The following is a 17,133-nucleotide window of genomic DNA, read 5'->3' as shown; positions in this document are numbered from 1 at the left end:
CCGTCAAGGGTAACCCCTTGGGAAAATGTCTGCCCTTGTGGCTTTCCAAAATTTTAAGATGAAGTCTATGTATTCCAAAATGTGATTATTTGTTTCTAATAGGGAATTTAACGGTCTTCTTACACGGAGAAGTAACCATTTCAAGCAACTAAGCCCATGTAAATCCATGAAGGAGTTGTAGACGCTCATTTAAAGATGATGTTTCAGATCTCTTTAATCTGCCTTTATTTGGCGACAAAGAGAGTTCGTAATAATGCTTTAACCGTTGTGCATTTAAACCACTGCACATGTATACCAATAGGCTGGAATATCGCTAGCTTCTTCATACACTGCAATGTAATGTAATACGTGCATTTATTTATTTATCTGATTGTTGTTTACGCTGTGCTGAGGAATATTTCACTTCTCGACAGCGGGCAGCATTGTGATGTGAGGAAAACACACGGCCATCCACAGGTTGCTGGCTGAAAGAGAGGAAGCCAGCATGAACTGAGCTTCAACCCACAGCGATTGCATTGATGAGAGCCTCGAGGGACGCTGGACTGAGCTGGTGCGCTAACCATTTTGGCCTCGGAAGCCCCAGAATATACATGAAGGCTTGTCCGAATTTAAATGTTACAGCCATGCATTCGGGAGAGGAAGAGTCACTGGAATTACAGACCATACATGAGAATGCCACACCTGAAAACTTCATCCAAGCTGAGAATGCCATTCCTGAAAATGTCATGCCTGAAAACTCCACGCCTGAAGATGTCATGGCTGAAAACGCCTTGTCTGAAAACTCCATGCCTGAAAACGTCAACGAACAGCCAGCAGCAAGTAAGTCTTTAGAGAGAAGAATCTATATATCTCTCTTCAATATATGGAAACGGTATTAGACAAAGTGGCTAGTTTATAATTCCAAAAATCTTAAACTTGAAATTAAGTTTTATGGACTATTTTATTTAATTAATTTTTTTGCGCATTAACTAGCTTGCAGAATTTCTTTATGTCTTTATCCCCATTAGTGTTGCGGAGGCAAAAGGGAAAATGCCTATATTAAACAAAAGCGGTTTCATAAGATACATGTATAAACATATTTATTTGAATGGTACATCACAGAAATGGATTCCAATGACGAAGAGAATTTTGCGAAACATAACACCTCTCCGGAAAGTGCAGAAAGCATGTCTGGTGGATTGGCTTGTGCCGCAGTAGAGGAACATGGTAAGGCTGAGAAATACCATTCTAGTTCAAAACCAGGCCCTGCTCTGTCTCTTGTTTTGTGCTTGGTGAACATGATAGCATATGTGTTTATGGTATTATAATGGTATAATAAAACATGCTTATAAAGTTTGTTTTGCATGTTTCTGATGATAATATGACCGCCTAAGTAAAAAGATCAAAAGTCTACATTGTGTGGAGCAGCATTGCCTCACCTGTAGTTATTGCCTCACCTGTAGTCATTGTTTCACCTGTAGTTATTGCCTCACCTGTAGTTATTGCCTCACTTTCAAATATATGGGTTTGCGGGAACGTCGAACAAAGCAGACATCTAATCCGTTATTAATTTATTTATCTATTATTTATTTATTTTTTCCATTGGCGTTTCACGCTGTACTCAAGATTGTTTCACCTATACGACGACAGCCATGATTATGGGTTTATTATTGTTTTTAATTTTTCCCACGGAAAAAACACATTAGATTATCCAATTGTTTTACAGTGTACGAGGACATATCTGAAGATATTCTGTCTGACAACTCACGTAAGTGTTACGTGTTTTAAGCTATTTACCAACAGAACGTTGTACCTTTCTGTGATGTAATGATAATTGTTTTAATCAACATATCTACGAGCAATATTCAAATTCTTTTCTAACATCTGTTTACACAGATAGCTTCAGAAACCAATTCCCTTGCATGGAATCTAATTAAAGAATTGTAGGTAATTTAGGTATTTTAGAAAACGTAAAGTAATAATAGTTACAAATCATATTATTGCATTTATTCACTTATTTGATTGATGTTTTCCGCTGTACTCGATAGTATTTCATTTATACAACGGCAGCCAACATTATGATCATACTATCGTAGCATTATGTCTTAAGAAAAAGAATATGGTGTTAAAATATCAAAGGAAGAGGTCTTGATGAAGATGAGGCTAAGTTCATTCCTGGAAATATCAAGCCCGGGAAAACTATGAGTGTAATCACCAAGCCTGTAATCACCAAGCCTGTAATCACCAAGCCTGGAAACACCAAGCCGGAAATCAAAAAGCCTGGAATCACCAAGCCTGGAAACACCAAGCCGGAAATCAAAAAGCCTGGAAACACCAAGCCTGGAATCACCAAGCCTGGAATCACCAAGCCTGGAATCATCATGCCGGAAATCAACAAGCCTGGAATCATCATGCCGGAAATCAACAACCCTGGAAACACAAAGGCTGCAATCACCGAGCTGGAAATCAACAACCCTGGAAACACCAAGGCTGCAATCACCGAGCTGGAAATCAACAAGCTGGGAATCAACAAGCCTGGAAACACCAAGGCTGGAAAGACAAGGTCAGAGGAAGCCATTGATGAAATGCCAGGAACAAGAACAATCCAACGTGGTAAGACTGATTTTGTTTCATGGCACGTTAATTTTCTATAAAACATTTCCGTGTTTATAAACTATGTGAAGACATACATGCACTAAAATGTGACGGACAGTGTACTATTGTTATCTGGCGTATTCCTCATCGAATAGTGTTATTTGGTGTGTTCTTCATGAAGTGGTGTTATTTAATGTATTCCCCATGGAGGTGCTGCTATTTGGTGTATTCCTAATGAAGTCATGTTTTCTAGTGTATTCCTTATGGAGGTGATGTTATTTGGTGTACTCCTCATGGAGGTGTTGTTGTTTTGTGTATTCATCAAAAGTGAAGTTATCTGGTGTATTCCTCATAATGCAGAGTTATTTGACGTATTCCGCATGAAGTGTTATTTCGTGTAATCCTCATGAAGTTGTCTTATTTGGCATATTTCTCATGAAGTGGTATATTTTGGTGTATTCCTTATGGCGGCAATTTTTGGTGTATTCCTTGTGGAGGTGATGTTATTTGGTGTACTCCTCATGAAGTGGTGTTATTTTGTATATTCCTCATAAAGTGGTGTGATTTGGTGTATTCCTCATGAAGTGGTGTTATTTGGTGTATTCCTCGTCGACTAGTGTTATTTGGTGTATTCTTCATGAAGTGGTGTGATTTGGTGTATTCCTCATGAAGTGGTGTTATTTGGTGTATTCCTCATCGACTAGTGTTATTTGGTGTATTCCTCATGAAGTGGTGTTAGTTGGTGTATTCCTCATGAAGTGGTGTTATTTGGTGTGTTCCTCATGAAGTGGTGTTATTTTAACGTATTCCTCATGAAGTGGTGTGATTTGGTGTGTTCCTCATGAAGTGGTGTTATTTGGTGTACTCCTCATGAAGTGGTGTTATTTGATGTATTCCTTATAAAGTGGTGTGATTTTGTGTACTCCTCATGAAGTGGTGTTATTTGATGTATTCCTTATAAAGTGGTGTTATTTTGTATATTCCTCATAAAGTGGTGTTATTTGGTGTATTCCTCATGAAGTGGTGTTATTTGGTGTATTCCTCATGAAGTAGTGTTATTTGGTGTATTCCTCATGAGGTGTTGTTATTTGATGTATTCCTTATAAAGTGGTGTGATTTTGTATTCCTCATGAAGTGGTGTTATTTGGTGTATTCGTCATAAAGCGGTGTGATTTGGTGTATTCCTCATGAAGTGGTGTTATTTTGTGTCTTCCTCATAAACTTGTGTTATTTGGTGTATTCCTCATGAAGTGGTGTTATTTGGTGTATTCCTCGTGGAGTGGTGTTATTTGGTGTATTCCTCATGAAGTGGTGTTATTTGGTGTGTTCCTTATGAAGTGGTGTTATTTTAACGTATTCCTCATGAAGTGGTTTGATTTGGTGTACTCCTCATGAAGTGGTGTGATTTGGTGTATTCCTCATGAAGTGGTGTGATTTGGTGTATTCCTCATGAAGTAGTGTGATTTGGTGTATTCCTCATGAAGTGGTGTTATTTTGTGTCTTCCTCATAAACTTGTGTTATTTGGTGTATTCCTCATGAAGTGGTGTGATTTGGTGTATTCCTCATGAAGTGGTGTTATTTGGTGTATTCCCCATGAAGTTGTGTTATTTGGTGTGTTCCTCATGAAGTGGTGTTATTTTAACGTATTCCTCATGAAGTGGTGTGATTTGGTGTACTCCTCATGAAGTGGTGTTATTTGGTGTATTCCTCATGAAGTGGTGTGATTTGGTGTATTCCTCATGAAGTGGTGTGGTTTGGTGTATTCCTCATGAAGTAGTGTGATTTGGTGTATTCCTCATGAAGTGGTGTTATTTCGTGTCTTCCTCACGGAGGTGCTGTTATGCTGTTTGTGCGGCTACTGTAAATACAATTTATACTGATGGGCGTAGCTTCTTAGAGGAGATGATTGTTTAAGTCAATGGTCGAATTGAGCCATAAATTGACTTGAAATATTAACATTTGCGTTTAATTTCAAAAGTAGCGTTTTGTATATTTGTCTAGAAGAATACCGAATAAATCGTCTAAATATGATTGGCTGCCATTTTTCCCTAATGCCTTTACAGGTGTGAATATCTCCATGCAATCTCCTATTTATCACGTGTTGGGACGGGCAACGGCTGAGTGGTTAAGCCCCTTGTTTGTCAATTTTTACGACACCAGAGGTTAATAAAAACTCTTTGTGCTTTTTGTGGGTCTTAATATTATACATCTGATATAGAAAAGTCATGATTAAACGTTTCAGGACTGCCTTGGGGTGAAGGAGAGGTGAACACCAGCGTTAGAAGCACCGCACCCAAGATGGTGGTCTCAAAAATGGTCGTCCCAAAAATGTCCGTGCAGACTTTGCCACATACCGCCATGGCAGAGCAATGTCAGCCCCTAAAACTCAGTCAAAAGAAGTCCATACGAGAGAACGTCTCGTACGAAAACGTGACTGGTTTGATGACTGGAGCAAGTTCCAAGGAATACGGCAAAGCTGGTATGTTTCACAACTTGCAAACCTCATCTATATTTTGAATCCTTAAGCAGAATTTGCATTGCATTTTAACACGATCGCAATATTTCTGTGAGTATCCATGGGATTTCTGTTGCTATTTATGGACAGTTTGCTGTATTCATTTACGGTAGTTTTCTTATTTTTATTAAATGGTGAAAATGACATGTTCCAAATAAAGGTGGTTTCTTTTCCATGGTTTGCCTAAGTATTTTTGTTAGGTCTTCAGCTGTGCAGTTTTAACAGGTATTATTTATTTCACCAGCTTTTCCCTGTAAACAGAAACATTCCATGAAAGTGTTACCCGATCCTGAACACAAGAGCCGGAGAACAAAAAATGTCCGCTTTACCAGCCCCCTACCTTCCGCAGAGCGCCCAGCCACAACAGAGCACCCAGCCACAACAGAGCTCCCAGCCGCACCAGAGCTCCCATCCACAACAGAGCTCCAAGCCGCACCAGGGCTCCCAGCCAGAACAGATCTCCAAGCCGCAACAGAGCTCCCAGCCGCACCAGGAGTCCCAACGAGAACAGAGCTCCAATCCGCACCAGAGCTCCCAGCCTCACCCAGACAGGATGACACCTGTGCGTGCGCATCCCCCGTCGTCCACACCTGTCCGTCAGCGGCCGAGGTGGCCGTGGAAGTACTGAAGCTACTGAACGTAAAGACCCACCCTGAGCAGGCCCGGCCGTGAGGCCCTGAGGCTGAACCCCATTGTCATTCAGACGCTGATATGTTGATAAATATGGTGGTAATTATTTCGGTTCTGTTATGGATAAATTGGGCTATTTACAATTCTTTTGAATGCTGTTTAATGCTGTATTTAAAAAGACTGTGTACGCAGCTTGATGAAGTTTAAGACAGCAAGCGTCGGATACTGCTGTATAAGTACAATGTACATGTATTTCAGTGGATGAAATCTTAAGAGTGTAAGGATCCATGTAACAGATGACATGTCCGGTTAGAAACGGATTTTCTCGTGAAATTCTTGTGAATTGAATACTTCTCGTGAAATGCTAGCTGCCAATCTTGATCAGATTTTTCCTTTAAGCTGCAAAACAAGCTCTCGTTACTAATGTCTTCACTTTTCTGCAATACATGTATACAGTAAAGTGTAGAAGAACTAATCCACATGGGGATAGTGCTCAAACAGTAGAGTGTAGAAGAACTAATCCACATGGGGATAGTGCTCAAACAGTAACGTGTAGTAGAACTAATCCACCTGGGGATAGTGCTCAAACAGTAAAGCGTAGTAGAAATAATCTACATGGGGATAGTGCTCAAACAGTAAAGTATGGTAGAACTAATCCACACGGGGATAGTGCTCATACAGTAAAATGTAGTTGAGCTAATCCACATGGTGATAGTGCTAAAACAGTAAAGTGTTGTAGAACTAATCCACATGGGGACAGAGCTCACACAGTAAAGTGTAGAAGAACTAATCCACATGGGGATAGTGCTCATACAGTAAAGTGTAGTAGAACTAATCCACATGGGGATAGTGCTCACACAGTAAAGTGTAGTAGAACTAATCCACATGGGGATAGTGCTCACACAGTAAAGTGTAGTAGAACTAATCCACATGGGGATGGTGCTCAAACAGTAAAGTGTAGTAGAACTAATCAACATGAGGATATTGCTCAAACAGCAAAGTGTTGTAGAACTAATCCACATGGGGACAGAGCACAAACAGTAATGTGTAGTAGAACTAATCCACATGGGGATAGTGCTCACACAGTAAAGTGTAGTAGAGCTAATCTACATGGGGACAGTGCTCAAACAGTAAAGTGTAGTAGAACTAATCAACATGGGGATATTGCTCAAACAGCAAAGTGTTGTAGAACTAATCCACCTGTGGACAGTGCTCAAACAGTAAAGTGTAGTAGAACTAATCCACATGGGGATAGTGCTCAAACTAGTTGATGGTTTCTTCCTCTGGGTCTGCGAGGAGCATCTAGCGTCGCCCCTAGAGTGCACATGCGAACTCACGTAGACTCAGCTGTTGAAGCTAGACTTTCGTGAAGCCCAGTTTACAATCGCCCAATTCAGTTTGTGCTCAGTATATATGTTGTAAATTGAAATTTTTCATATGTGTGTATCTATGTTTTTAACATATACTTATTTCCTATGCAATGACACAATTTATTGATATATAACCTTTATTTGTATAAGACATGTATAACACATGCTTGTTATAAAATAAAAATGTATTGATTTTTATTGTTCACGAAATGTGGTGTACATTGATGATAAGGAGCTCTAATCTGAACATAACTGTACCTTGGATTTGTTTGAGTTCTCTGTTACAAAGTGTCTTCTCGTCATTTAAATTGTGAATTTTATAATAACGCTCAGAGTATTGTACTTTGTTAATTGTTTAGTTGTGCCGATGTATAACCTTGTTATAAATGTTAATCTTACATATTACAGTTGATAATTTGTTTCACAATTATATCGTATATTATATATATGTCGATAACGCCGTATGAATAACAGGCTTCACATCTTTCGCCCGACTTACCATATGCGGGAATGTTCCTCGTTAGATATATTAACGCCAACACTATATCGCTATCGTCAATGTACCTGCTTTTGTTTATCATTGGATTTTCCCTCAGAATCGTTGTAATTTTAAGTACAACTAATCAATTATGCCATGAGATGTATAGACATTCTTTCCTTAGATATCTTCACTTCGTGATTTTTAATTTTAAGTTGTGGTAATGCTTATTGCGATTTTAATTTTGTATGAATTTAGTTTTTTGTCATGCTTTAAATTCTAATCATTGTACATGTTTTTAGGAGAGAAAGTTTGTAACTGTGTCATCAATGTTTATTTTCTATCGTATGTACCGTAAATAGTTTATATTTAGTTTGATAAATATCGCAATTTATCTGTGGTAAAATATTTGGTGATTACAAATAGTCCAGTTATGATTAAACAGGATTCAATTTCCAATTAGATACCAATATACTTTTCGGACATAAGAATTTGGAGATTTATGCCTTCTGAATGGAGATTCACAGGCATGTTTTGTTTTCTATGTTTACAATCAGCAATACCTAGGTTAATTTTTAATGAAATAAATTGGTAATGAACAGACTCAGGCATGTTACGCGTCGTGTGTATGTATATTCTTAGATCGTATGAAAGTTATTGGCTATTCAATATTTTATGAATAAAATTTTATTTAGTTTTTTTTAATTTTTTTTTTCTTTTCCGAAAGGTTAGTTGATGATTTAGAGGTTATTCGTTTTTTTTGTAGCATGAAGTAGCCAGAAGCCTCTGACCAGGGGTGTCGCTGATCAAGTCCAGCTCATGCTGGCTTCCTCTCCGGTGTTACACGGGAAGGTCTTGCAGCAACTTCCGGATAGTCGTTGGTCTCCTCCGGGCTCTGCCTAGTTTCCTCCCATCATAATGATGGTGTGGAAGTAAAATATTTTTGCGTGTATACCGTGTAAAGCTTCAATCAAATAAATACTGACTCATTTCCTGACGTACACACCCTTCCCGACAACAAGCATTCGAGAACACAACCTCATGTGACCTAAACCATAAAAGGCTCAGTGAAAACCAAAAAGGCCCATTTGTCTTGCCCATGTGTAATGCATAACCTTCTCTCAGAAAGTAGTCTTATACGATAACCTTGCCTAATTGAGAGATGTGTGCCAGCTGGCGGTTCCTATAGTGGATAACTACCTCAGCATTGTGTGTCACAGCTATGGATTACGTTTTACGCCATTTATGGTCATCGCCATCGAGCTAACCGTATGGATACCAATGCTCGTACTTTCGCCGGGACAACAACCCCGCTTGTTCGGGTATCTCATTGTATCTCATCACAGTCGCATCTGGGGTCCCCCTGCATGTGTTAGGCTGGTACTGTACCAATACCAATACCGACCTCTGTATCATTTGTATACCACCGGTAACTCATGAAGGGGTGTTCCAAGTCGATCTTCGGAAGCCCCGTTTCCAAAATTACCTAAAATATTAGTTTCAAAAAGGAATATGTAAAAGACAATGTATAAAAGGCAAATGAATCTGGTAATGTGTAAAAGAGAAGCAGTCATCTGTTTTCTATGATGCAGGGAAAAATGTAGACACTCTATCCATGCCATTCAATTCAAATTTCCAACTAGTTGTCCGTTAATATTTTCCACATCCAATAAAAATGTCTCAGTCGCGCTTCGAATGAATGAATGGAAGTTTGGGGTTTTACGTCGTATTTAGCAATTTTTATCACGTGACCGACCCAGAGACAACCAATAACAGTTAAAGGGGAGATTGTTTTATTCAACCATCAGCGTACAACCGGATGTGACATATAAATTGTATAATGGTATACCTTTGGCAGAAAACTGTACAGCTTAATTAACATCTAATAGCGAAAGGTATTGTATTGCTATGAAATGGTGTCTGTCAAACTTCATTTAATGTTAACTGAACATTATCAAAACATGTTTACTAGCCCCAGCACACAACAGAAGAGATATCTTACCGTACCCTATAATACAATGACTATTGCAACCCACCATTGGACTTGGTGTAAGTGACTAAAATTTAAAAAAAGACAAAAAACAATCTAGAAATGTTCGGTTTCGGTGAAAGAACGCTCTCGAAACAATCGCGTTTGATTATTTATAAATATAGCTGGGATTTCCGACTAGCCATTTCGTTCGACGTAGTGACGGCAAATGATCCCAGTTTGACTGTATCGCTACACTTACTTAAGGCTAGAGCGTATGACTAGTTCAAGGTACAATGAAAGGAAAGTATAGCAATATCTTTGTATAATACAGGGTGTAAGATTGCACGAGGCCACCTCTGATTCACTTGTATTACAGACTGATTACATGATCGTACAGGTGACTTGAGCCTTCTCTACTTGACAATTTCCAAACCGTTTGATCACCTGTTCCTATGTGGTTCTTGTATACGGTTGTGAAACACAGCCTGATATCTTTGTAATGGACAAAAGCTGCTATATGTTAAAGATTTATTAATAGATCTGTTGACCCCTGTTCTTATTGACACCCTACACTATTTTAACATGCCCTAATTCCCACGCTCTTACCACTGTGCCTCATCTTATAAAATGTTATTTCACCTCCTGTAATTAAAAAACAACTTCCCCAAACACAAACGTGTGAAAGACACAATAGTACTGGTGTATATTAATACACAACCATTTGAAAGAAGTCACAGAAAAGTGGCTCAACTGCCATTTACCAGAAAAATGTGGTTAACTGTGCACAACCACTGACATCGAAAGTATACGTCAATATCACCGTATTACTCTCACAACAGCTTTATACAAACTACAGAAAACGCCATCAATCGTCAAATCTCAAAATGGCTTTGAACTGGACAGAGCGTGTTGGCTTAGACACTACAAGACAGCCTTTGACAGTTCACACCGTCATTTTGCACAAAAACTTTAGATCTAAATTTAAAGAAATACTTTCCGAGAAAAAAAAATCGAAGCATAAATGTCCATCCCATCTCCTAGAGGAAGGACAAATTCCAAGGTTCTTGAAGTTAACGGCATATGACAAATGTACTAGCACACACAGAAAGACGCAACAGCCCAGGCGACCCAACCTTGTGTAAATAAGGCGTTTGTCTCTGAAAACACTTTATACAGTCATCTTAGTACGAATCAGTGCCTCTTTATCCCACTTTCTATTAAAGTATATTATTATTTGTACACATGTAGCATAGATATGTATTAAATATTTGTATACATTACATTATACCAGGAATTATTTGCGAAAACATTTGTATTTGAGAATATAGAATATATGTGACAGCATAGTGAGACCGTCGGCAGAATTAGGTTAGCCAATGGTTTTTCAAACCTAAATCTTTGTTCATGTAAAACCTTAAACAAACACCTTGTACGCCCAGGTACCAAGTACTGTGAACAGAACACAACTTATACGAACAGACCTCATTCATCAAAGTTTCGTGAACGAAAAAAGCTAGTCAGGAGCTATAGCTTCCCTGCTAAGGGCCACTCTTTGATTCCACTTGACCAATTTTTGCAGATCACACAATAAGTGCCTACAAAGCCTTTGCTATTACAGACAGGATATGATATCAATGTATAACGCCGGTCTCACATGGGCAGGTAAGTGTCTATTTATCTCTATCTCAACTCATCATTTATCTCAAATCTCTGTCTACAATCAACTTAAGTACAGGTTCGTGACATTCCTTACCTTCACTTGCTCTATTATGTCAACTCCAAGTACACATATACATGCATTTGATGGTTTTATCAAGCTCATATCACTGATTAAGGTTAATATATGTACATTTGTTCACATTTTATGCAATGTTTATCACATGGGATGTGCATGGAAACACAGGTTATCAATAATAGCACTAGCTACAGCGGTTACAGGAGGGACACAGTGTCTGGCACTTAAGGTTTACCACTTTTTGTTTACATGGTTAGAGCAGCCGGGACATAAGTAACACGGGGCGATGAGGGGTCTGGCACTTCAAGGTTTAATGGTTTTCTCACCAAGCAAAGAGACAGGAGGGAAGTGGACTCTGGCACTTTAGGGATTTTCTTTAACAAGAATGTGGTTAAGAAGGCAAATATCAAAAAAGAATTACGGTTACAAACCTCTCCGAAAGTGTGCCAGAGTTAAAAGTTCAAGGTCAAATGCTATACACATGTACATGGTCGAGTCTGGAGGCACGGGATTTTGAACAACAAATGGCATCAGAGATCTGACAAATAAGTATAAACATTTGATGGCTTTTTCTAAAGTTGAACGACTTCCAAGGTCAGGTGGGAATTAGGCGGGTAAGGGCGTGAGACGTGGAGGGCAGGTTCCTGTTGACATTCACTGCAAAACGGTAAAACAAAAGACCTTCAAAGTCAGAAGGAATGTGAACGACTTCATAGTACATTTCAGACAGAAAGCACTTTCAAGGTTACATTTCAGAATAAATGCCAAATAATGAAGGTGGAGTCTGGTAATGGTCATACATGTATATACATCTACGTGACCAAGTCACAGTGGAACACAGACATTCACCTGGGCCTTCTGTCAGCTGAGAATTGTTGTGGACAAAAATGGCATCTCAGAGGAAAATTTAACAACCTACATGTATTTGAACGCCAGAACATGTCCACCGCTCTGATAGGCCTATATGTAGCTGGAGTTGTGTGAAATAAAGCTTGTTGTAAACTACAATAACTTCAACAGCACAGCCCAACCACCTTTCAGCTAAGCTTTAATAAAGTATAAATTAAAATATAGTCTAATTCATGGATGAATCAAAATGTACAACTACTTCTTATAACAACATAACATTAACATACACTGTATCCAGTAACTATATGTATGTACAAAGTTTAAGCTTATTTATGCATCTGTTATTATTCCTGATCAACAGTAAGTAACAGCTAAACATAGTGATTATTAAAAATGAAGATAATTCCACTATACACAAACATACACAGCAGGTATGCAAACTGAGTATGATTTCTGACACACTAAAAACATGTTGTTCCACCTCTATTGTAAATGAAAATATAGAGCTTACCACCTAAAACATTGTCTGGTAACTTTGTTACCACCTGGAGCATTATGTGACAACTATCCCCACAGAACACTGTGTCAAAACTTGATTAGTGTTGTTCCACCTCTATTGTAAATGAACATATAGAGCTTACCACCTAAAACATTTTCTGGTAACTGTAATACCACCTGGAGCATTATGTGATAACACAGATAATAAAAACAAAAATCAATCCAAAAACAATGACAAAAAAACCACCAAAAATATTATCTTATTATGAAATAATTCCTTAGACCTAAGCTGTTGTAGTTTGCCCACGTCAACATCATCTGACACACTTTCCCAATGTGACACAAAGTACCCATAAAACTTTAACATTCCAGTTAAATATGTTATTTACATGAAAACAGAGTACAAAATACTAAGAACAATCAACTTTATTTCAGTTAACAAGAAATGCTGTGACCATCTGAAATCACAGATGACAGTTTGTATAAAGGTAAACTAGCTGTTGTTGACAAGATTTATTTTAAGCAAAACTGAGTGAAATCTTCAAAAGTGACCTTCGTGTACACTCCATGGAATATAACCATGCAAAAAGAAGCATCATAAAACTAAGCAAACTGGATGACTCCAGGCAAATTCTGTGACCCCACAAACACAAGACACCCTAATCAAGACACACTGTAGTTTCCAGAGGTTTTGAATGCGACTGACATCATACTTGTAACTGTATTTTAAAGCTGAACAAATCTTTCAGCCATGTTGGAGGTTAGGCTGTCAGCTGTGCTCCATTATCATGATTATGGTGGTCAATAAACTAGTTACCATGTACGGTACCATTCTAATAAATGCAGGAAAAAAAGTTGCCTGCAGCCAAGAAAACAGTAAAATAAAAAGTACAGCAAACTCTCTCTGATACCACCAGTTTCACCAAAAACTATATCTGTACATTCAAAAACACTCCATTTCAAAGATAATGTATCATTTGATTGGTGTTTGACAGCAGTACTTAGAAAGACATTTGTCACAAAAATATACAAATAACACAGATCAACAAAAAATCAGCCAGAACATGCGCATGACAAATTTGCAAATACAGTATGTAATCTAACCTAATCATGTGGCAGACAGCAAATAAATGGCAGTTTTGTAACACATCAAGTGGTTTATCATTTCTTTCTCTTCCAGAAGCGGGCCTTTGTTTTCTTCTTGCCTGAGCTGCTCAAATTGACTGGGCTGGCAGCGGCAGTGCTCAGGTCATCTGGGCTGTCAAAACCTTTCTCTAAAGCAGTTGGGTTTAGCATGGCAACTTTATCAACTCTGTTAGAAAAGGAAAAAAAAAAACTTTCTTAAATAAAAGCAAGACTTGCAAGTTACTTCATTTAAAGTTGTTAATGTTGTACAAAATGAGTAAAGTTTGATGCAATCTTAATATTCGTCCCTAATGAAAGTCTTTGAATTGGTCTGAGCTATTGGCGCACACATTACAGTTCCAATGATCTCGTGACTTTACATCACCTTTTAATGTTTCATAGAATTGCACCTACAGAAAACCAATCTCCTCCACCTGGTTTATGCACATCATTAGTCAAGTAGTTTCTCTCATCTATTGTAATATATACCAGCTTCCATCACTCACATCTATGAGATACTGAAACTTTGAGCACAGTCTGATGTTTACGGCTATATCCCTCTCAAAGGCTACTACATCTATTTCCCAAAACAATTAATGACAAAATAATTCCAAACATAATCAAATCTACACAATGAAAACAAAACCATATACTGTACACATGCAACTTTTTGATATTATAAAACAAACTGGAACAAGTACAAAGAAGACAAAGCAACACAATGCAGCAACTCTACCTGTAAACGACTTCTAATTAGATTAGTAAGCCATGAAACTTTGGGTCAAAGAGCAATGTGAGAGTGATAGGTACATTTGTAGTAGGATAAAACAAAGCAGGGAGAGGTAAAAGTTTATGCTGTGCCAAAGTGTCATACAGCATCACTAGTACTAAACGGTAGCTTTTCTATGCAGAATGCTTTAGCAATACTGTATCAGTGGGTTAGAAACTCCATTTATTGTTAAGAAAATGAAGTATGGTGGTGCACATCTTCACCATTTCAATAAGCACATTCACTTGTTAGGGCATATTATTTTGGCAGTATACTAGTTTATCATATCTATGATAACTGGGGAAAAATCATTTTTAACTGATCCAGTTATGTGTTCACAAAATATATTGACTGACCTGTACAATCACAAAACAAATAATGTATTTGTTAAATAGATGCAAACACCTCCCCCCCTCCACCCCCCCAAATTACAATAATACATGTTTCAAGCGTGATCAGCCATTTTAAAAAGCAACTAAAAGCATAAAAGGAGCAATGACATTCACAGAAACCACTGAAGATAAAGAGCGGCAAACTCGGAGAATGGATCTCTTAAGTGTGGAGAACTTTGCTATTGCCAGACAACTTTAAAATGATAGCACTTTGATAGTTCATCAAAAGGCAAAAAAAAACAAAGAAAAAAATGCACTGACAGAGCTTCTTCACATTCGTGTAGTTTAAAGATCCATTCAGCAAAGCAACAATCAACCAAATAAAAAAACAAACAAAAAATGTTAGAACAACATAAAATATTGATGACACAATCTGTGTGTTGTCGTTGTGTACTACCTGTCTGACCTGAGGTCATCACCATGGTGACAGTGCAGCAGAGGTCATCACCTTGGTGACACAGCGGCTGAGGAAGGGGTGGAAGGGGTGGAGACTGAGGAAGATTTTTGACGACGCTCATCGTACCTGTGTTTCCATGGTAACAGAGGTGAATTAAGCAAAGCATGTAACCATGGTGGTTGGTGAAGTATGAGTAACGAGAAGAGGACGTGTTAAGACTTTTGGACAAAGAACAGTGGGGCTTAATTCAGGATGTGATTGGTAGGACGGGAATGGGAAATTTGGAACTGTTGACAAATTTAAAATGTGACGCTTAGAATTATTGCACGACTTTTACACAGATCAGCTTTAGTTTGGATACAAGAGATTAAGGCCACAAACATAATCGGTCATAACCAGATCAGCATATTTCATCTATCCTCATAGGTTGAATACTATGATATCACACAAGGTAAATAAGCAGTAATAAAATGAGAGTCAGAAGACACATTGTGCCAACAAAAAAGGTAATACCTGTGGCATTCTAAGCTTTAACGTGGCACATTACTGAGGCGCTAAAGTGCCCATACACTGGGCTAACAGCGAGTGAAGATGTGTAAATGCCAACAGTGAACAAAAACACTACTACCTGCTCTAGATAACAACACTGACACATTTCTCCATAGCAACAATTTCTAGCATCAACACCTAGCTTTAACATATTTATTTACCAAATGTGAAATGTACATGTAGACTTACACACTTGTAAAACCGAAAAAATGGTTGAGGAGCAGGAAGTTTATCTACTACAAAATCTACTCACTCCTTGACTTGGTCAGGCACAAACACATACTCCATGGGCACCAGCGTCTCTAACTCTGCAAGTGTTTTCACAATCTTCAACTTGGAGCTAAACTTGGAGCTGAAAGGGGAGATAATTTGTTGAGTACACTTATGTGCTGCCTGATAAAGGGGGAGACAACTCCATGTATTTTCCCATACGTTAGTGAATCATCTGGTAGTAGGACACAGACCCCCATTACAACTTCTGTTTTTCAGTAGGGATGATTGTAGTTCTGTGTATTTTAGGGTGTAAAGTCTTTTTATGCTGCCAGCCTGCCGTTTTTGGTGTACAGGTGCATGCTTGGTATCAACATGATGGAAATTGTCTAAGCTTTGGGCAGGTATGAGTTTTAATGATAAGTTTGAAATTCTGGGCGAGAGGACACAAGGAGACAGGTGGTGATGAGGCTGCAAGTGACGTCCCCTTGGCCTTGCTAGGCACCCCTCCCAGCTGCCAGCATAGAAAGGTCCAGATTTTGACGGTCAACCTATGTCAAGATTTTTATGGCTTCTTTCTCACAGGCTGGGCCAGGTATGCACCAAAGCTTATTGGCCTCGGAATGTTTGGGACTGAGCTACAACGCTAAACGTTAACATTGTCGCTTATGGAAAACTAATGGGGGTCTGTGGCCAGTACATTTGATGCTGATGGACAGATGAATGGAGGGAAACATCTGTGGGGAAAGCACAAGACAGCAGCTGAGGAAGCTATTCATAAAGAGGTGGAATCCCAGTGATCACCTCCTCTACAAATATTCAAATATTTGCAATAATACCGGTACATGGTTAAGAAGGTATTCATTCACTTTAGCACAAACAATTTTTCAGTCACATACATATGACAACTGAAGTGAACGTGTATAGTACATGTATATATTTAATTTACCAACTAAAGTTTTATCTTTCAAATTATTTTTGCGCAATTATTAGAGTAATGAAAAAAAAAAGCTTTGAAGGTTGAGGTGATGAGAATTTGCTACTGTTATAATGTAAAATTCATATCATG

The 17,133-nt window shown here is 38.4% G+C and overlaps 2 protein-coding genes across 2 annotated transcripts in view; one reads left to right on the top strand and one right to left on the bottom strand.

Annotated features, from left to right (window-relative positions):
• Positions 1-1,920: 1,920 nt before the first annotated feature.
• LOC135462611 (protein piccolo-like) lies at positions 1,921-5,762 on the top strand. Its single transcript, XM_064739836.1, has 3 exons — positions 1,921-2,592; positions 4,818-5,054; positions 5,335-5,762. The coding sequence occupies exons 1-3, from the start codon at positions 2,181-2,183 to the stop codon at positions 5,760-5,762; spliced, it is 1,077 nt and encodes a 358-aa protein (XP_064595906.1). The 5' UTR covers positions 1,921-2,180.
• Positions 5,763-9,344: 3,582 nt separating this feature from the next.
• The window catches only part of LOC135462610 (protein prune homolog 2-like), a gene marked incomplete at its 5' end in the record, with an annotated part of 54,831 nt that continues 47,042 nt past the window's right edge, over positions 9,345-17,133 (bottom strand). The window contains 2 exons of the mRNA XM_064739835.1: positions 9,345-13,934; positions 16,108-16,206. Of these exons, the coding sequence (XP_064595905.1) occupies positions 13,784-13,934; positions 16,108-16,206 (250 nt within the window). The remainder of the gene's footprint in view (positions 13,935-16,107; positions 16,207-17,133) is intronic.

Source organism: Liolophura sinensis, chromosome 2 (assembly GCF_032854445.1).
Source record: "Liolophura sinensis isolate JHLJ2023 chromosome 2, CUHK_Ljap_v2, whole genome shotgun sequence".
In the NCBI taxonomy this organism is placed as follows: domain Eukaryota; kingdom Metazoa; phylum Mollusca; class Polyplacophora; order Chitonida; family Chitonidae; genus Liolophura; species Liolophura sinensis.
The sequence above is the reverse complement of the archived record's forward strand: the minus strand, read 5'-3'. Positions and strand labels throughout refer to the sequence as shown.